The sequence below is a fragment of the Gavialis gangeticus genome, unplaced genomic scaffold, assembly GCF_001723915.1.
Source record: "Gavialis gangeticus isolate Ggan-Ray unplaced genomic scaffold, GavGan_comp1, whole genome shotgun sequence".
NCBI lineage: Eukaryota > Metazoa > Chordata > Crocodylia > Gavialidae > Gavialis > Gavialis gangeticus.
Window position 1 is genome coordinate 57,058,196 of NW_017729031.1, and position 5,581 is coordinate 57,063,776.

At 40.3% G+C, this 5,581-nt stretch overlaps 1 protein-coding gene across 5 annotated transcripts in view; it reads right to left on the reverse strand.

The window, feature by feature from the left end:
* Positions 1-5,581, reverse strand: part of GPR155 (G protein-coupled receptor 155) — a 67,846-nt gene that overhangs the window by 15,203 nt on the left and 47,062 nt on the right. For all 5 annotated transcript variants that reach the window (XM_019522942.1, XM_019522943.1, XM_019522944.1 and 2 more), the window contains 3 exons: positions 5,347-5,454; positions 3,324-3,454; positions 1,508-1,603 (listed from right to left, as the gene is read on the reverse strand). In XM_019522942.1, the coding sequence (XP_019378487.1) occupies positions 1,508-1,603; positions 3,324-3,454; positions 5,347-5,454 (335 nt within the window). The remainder of the gene's footprint in view (positions 1-1,507; positions 1,604-3,323; positions 3,455-5,346; positions 5,455-5,581) is intronic.

The following is a 5,581-nucleotide window of genomic DNA, read 5'->3' on the forward strand; positions in this document are numbered from 1 at the left end:
TGGTCCTTGGGCCCGCACTGTTCAACAACTTCATCAGCAACTTGGATGAGGGAGTAAAAAGCACCCTGTTTAAATTTGCAGACGACACTAAGATGTGGGGAAAAGTGGGCACGCTAGAAGGGAGGAATAGGCTGCAATCCGACCTAGACAGGTTACAGGGGTGGGCGGATGAGAATAGGATGGGATTCAACACCGACAAGTGCAAGGTGATGCACGTGGGGAGGAACAACCGGCACCATACCTACAAGAAGGTTGGGGAACTCCCTTCTCGTCAGTACAGAAACAGAAAAGGATCTTGGAGTCATCACTGATTCCAAGATGAACATGGGCCGGCAGTGTGGGGATGGATCAAGGAGGTGATCTATGCGGCACTGGTCAGGCTGCAGCTGGAGTACTGCGTCCAGTTCTGGGCGCCACACTTCAAGAGGGATGTGGACAACATGGAGAGGGTCCAGAGGAGGGCCACTTGCATGATCAGGGGGCAGCAGGGCAGGCCTTATGAGGAGAGGCTACAGGACCTGAACCTACTCAGCCTCCACAAGAGAAGGCTGAGGGGGATCTAGCTGCCTATTACAAACTAGTCAGAGGGGACCAGCAGGCACTGGGGGAGTCCCTGTTCCCCCATGCACTACCAGGAGTGACCAGGAATAATGGTCACAAGCTGGCAGAGGCTAGATTTAGGTTAGATATCAGGAGGCGCTACTTCACGGTCAGGGCGGCTAGGATCTGGAACCAACTCCTACCCTGGGGGGTCTTTAAGAGGAGGCTAGATGAACACCTTGCTGGGGTCATTTGACCCCAGTACTTTTTCCTGCCATCGCAGTGGGTCAGACTTGATGATCTGCTCCGGTCCCTTCTGACCCTAGAAACTATGAAACTAGGTGCTCTGGAGACTCAAGGGGCTGAATAATGGGTGGTAATTCCCTGGGTGTGCAGGATTGACGTGGTGCAACAGAGTAGGGACACCTATTTGCTCACCATTTGTGTGGCCATAAAAATTTCTATGGTATTAGAAATGCAATGTTAGGCAATGTCTGTTTCTACCCTGACAGTGGCTTATTTTAGTTTAATTAAATTTGTTCCTCATCACCATAAGCTAAACTGAAATAAGCCACAGTTACACTGCACTAAGAATATACATTCAGACTTTTACACTACGGTAATTAGACTGGTATAAATTCACTCCTTGAGTTTTAATGGTGCGTCTTTTCCCTGTAGACAGGACCTTGCACTAGGCACTGGGTGCTCAGCTGCCATTTGTGTCTTTGACAATTCTCCCCCAGTGTGTACATAAACATTATGTAAAACTGAAAACTCTCAGGAAACCAGAAGCCAAAACAATGAAAGTAAAACAAAATAATAGCAGAAAATAGGGAATTTCAGCACGCTGGAGACTTCAATCAGTATAGAAGTGTTGCCAGCTGCCAAGATGTACAAAAATGGCAGCTTCTTACCTTTAGCAGATACCCAGAAACAAGCAATTTCAAAAGCAGAGACTGATAAGTACCTGTCCAAAATTAAATACTGCGCAAAAGAACTGCAATTCCACATACAGCCTTCCTGGCTCTTGGTTGAACAACCACCAGAAGCAGCTGGACAGATTCTGTTAAAAAAAATTATAAATTGAGCATTATAAAATGTATAAACAAAAAAACCCCGAACAATTTTATTGTCGTTAATGCAACAAGTCATTTCCAACAAATGCAAAAACAGAAAAAATAAGTAACCATATGTATTCTTTCTGTAGCTGTAAAAGGGGCCATATGTTCCAGTAAATTTTAAAGGTAAGTAAGCAGAACACTAATGTGGATGGCTCTGCACCCTTTATGGCCTTAAAAAAAAAGAGTTTGTTCTTGTGGATTATGCTTTATGCATACTTAGTTAATCACTGACTGTTCCAAATCTGAGAAAGCAAATATTCCTGCTGAACTGAGCACCAATGTTTTTGACAGTCTCTTAATTTTATTGAAGTTTTAAGAGATATAAAACTTTGCTGGTATGTGCTTCAGTGCTACACAATCTTGAAAAGCAAAAGTAATTTCTTTAATAGGGTTTCTTTTTAAAATGGGATTTTTTTTCAAGTTTCTACAACTTTAAAAAAAACATTGTGAATTTGAGTACCTGTTAGTAAAACTCAAAATGGGGGTCAAAAGCCAGGCTAGGCCATCCCATATTAAAAAAATAACCACAAATGTATTTATATTTGTATACGACAATGGATAATTAATATTTAGAAGATCAATAATTTAATTTAAGCTGAAAAATGTTAATAACAACACCATGGACCACCATGATGTTGATGTTTGCTGCCTCTTCGTTTCTGTGCTCCATTTACTAGCAAAAATGATGCATTTTTCTTATAGTCAGCCTTACATACATAACTTGTATTCTAATAATCAAACTGGGTATACCTTCTCCTGCCTTGCCATCAATAACAGAGAATCTACAAGGCAGATCTGTAAAGCCTGACTCACTTGCTCCTACATATTTTATAGCAGAAGATAACCATTCAGCTTTTTAATTGGAAGACAATAAATAATTCTGCTGATGAGACACCACTGAAGTGTCCAATGTATTATTTTATCTGTGTGATCAGGAACTTACATCATTTAACATAAAATAACACACACACACCCACACCCCCACACCCCCACACAGAGTAAAAGCTGTGTTAACTGGTATTTTACTAACTAGAAGACTCTATTAACCAGAATTTTCAAAATACCCCAATAGAAATCCTCACTTTAGCAACCGGAATTTTTCCCGAGTCTATCCAGCAGGCACATCAAGTATTTCTGTTGTTTACATTAGTTAGTGATGCTCCCGACAGAGGGGCTGCTGGGAGCCATTCTAGTTGATATCCACACAGACAGAGGGAGAAAATTTGAGGGGGGGAAGCTGAGCATGCATGTGTGCGCCCCCCACACCAGGTGTGGAGGAAGGGGCGGGAAGGGATCTGTGTGCGGCAGGGGCCGGTATAACTCTCAGATACCTGGAATTTTAAGATAACCAGCCCCCCCCCTTACCCCACTCACACTAGATAACAAAGCTCTTACTCTGTGTGTGTGTGTGTGTCTATATCTGTATCTATGAAACAATTATATTCATGTAGTTCATTCTATGCACATCCTTGTATTGTGCTCATCCCCGGAGCATTTGCTAAAAGTGCATCCATTCATTTAATGTGATGTCACAGATTAAGTAAACACAGACCCAGTTCTTTTTCATAAAAACAAAAAACAGAACGTGGGCTGTTTATGTAGCTTTCCCAGTAAATTATCCCAAAACAATTATTTAATCAGTGTCAAAAAGAGGAAATTTACAGCCAACAGGCCCACGATGAGAAGTAAACACAGCAGCACATGTCTGGCCAGCTGTTTGTCTCCAGTTTGTAGAAGTTGTTCTTCCTGTGCCAATATGCAGGTTTGAGCACTACACTGGTTTGCACACTGATCTGCAAAGAAGTCAGTCAGAATTCATAATTAGGTCTTTTGTATAACACTCAGCCAAGAACCCAGTTATCTTATAGCAGCTCTTTAAAAAATATGGAGGAGAAAGTTTGGTGAGAGATGGAAAAAGGATGTGAATAAGCAGAACTTGCAAACAGAATTTTTACCATATTTGTGGCCTATGTAATCTAATAACAGTCTTTCCTCTTTGCATATTTAGTAGCATGGTGATTTACCCACTGCTGAAATACCACTCCCCAACCCCACCACACACTAATCTCGAACAGCTTCTGCCTCCAAATTTATGAGAAAACACATTTTTTATTTTGTATAACCCACACATATATTAGCTTTGAATTCCTATTCTAAGGGTGTGTACATTAAATGTTAATGCTAGCTTTGATAATGAATTCCTCAGACACCTGTCCCAACCAACCTGCATGATGGCTGATTTTTGGCACATACGCTTACTCTGTAGTTAATTAAAGAAATCTTATAAAATAAAAGTATGCTTCCTGAATTACATCTCTACACTCACAGTGTTCAGTAGTACTCAGCACAGAGATATCATGCCTAACACTAAAGTAGTAAGTTTTGCAGAATTTATTACACAGTGAAAGACATATTTCAATAAATACTATCGCTTTTAATTTTTGCTGTAAAGCTTAGTTTTCTTTTGCTCTTCATCAACCAGTGAATCTCCTCCTATTTCTGTCAATATGCAAACTTAATGCAGCTGGATACATTTCATTAGATTTCTTAAAACACATACTGAAATATACTACAATAATCCCAACTAACTAAACAGCTAAAAATAAGCTTACAGAATGGATTTTATTTTTCACAGTACTTTGAGAGCTCTCAGTATCTGCCACTAGATGGCAGTAAAATAACTGCATGATGCAGTTGTATTACACAGGTGAAAATTGGCATATTTCATAGCAGCTGCAATAGAAGTACTAGCAGTGCTGGCAATCACTGAAGCTGAACCTAACTGCTTTCATTCTAATCCCAATTTTAGCTGAGCGTTCCCTGCATGGCTATGCCTACTATTTTTCAAAAGTCTGAGCAAATTAAGGTCTTGAAGTTAAAAAGGCAGTGCTTTTTTTTTTAACCAATAAAACATGTCCTTGTGATGTAATTTTGTGCAGAATCAGTCTTTACTGAGGTGTTACTGTGAGAAATATTTTTCACTTCAGAGTCAGACGTGTTGAAAATGTGTTTTTTGTGCCAACAGTATGGAAGGGAATTTGCTTGCAAAAACACAGTACAGAGGAAGGCTACAGTGTGACTAACTTTGACTATGGGTTACTGAAAGGGAAGTAGCTTAAACCAAGGGCTCTGACTACATGTCAGAAATCCTCTGGGAACCAAAAAAAAGGTAGGTAAGGTAAACTGCAAAATGGTGGAGTCAAAATGAAGTCTGAATATTTGAAGAATATCATATGAAATGGCAAAATTAGATCCACAGGGCTTAACTCCAAACCCTTTGAAATCGAGAGGGAGAGGGAGAGACTTCTGTGGGTTTGAGGTTAGGCCCCCAGAACTCCTGAGCTGATAGAGCTCATTGTGACAGCCACACAGCACTGGAGAGGACTTGCATTGAAAAAATAGAAGCCAAATCCCCTAAAATAGTTGCATTCTTTGCAGGTTTCTAAACTGGCTGCTGCAAATTGCTGGTCCTGGACATCAGAAACTACTGATAATAGTCTTCGATGGAAGGCAGTAAATTACAATAAGTTAAGCTGATGCCAGGTATCTAAATTTTACCTTCAATTAGAGCACAGTCAGAGTTGCTAAAGTGAGATCCCAAATTCAATGTTACTTCTCTCACAGAAATACTAAATAACTTAGTGTAATAGTCTGAACAATAGGTGAGAATACATTATCACTGTACCCATCTCAGTTGAAGGATCCTCTCTACCATTAGTATTAGCTTTTGACACTGGCTCACATTCTCTGGAGCAGCGTAATCCACCATTCACTGTTTGGCAGGAGCAGCAACCTATTAACATATAAAATATAGAAACAGTTATAGCCTCTTTCAGATGATTGGATGGATGAGAAAATTATCCGTATATCTTTAAATGGACGAGTAACAGCATGTACTGTGTGTCTGCACACACCCCAAA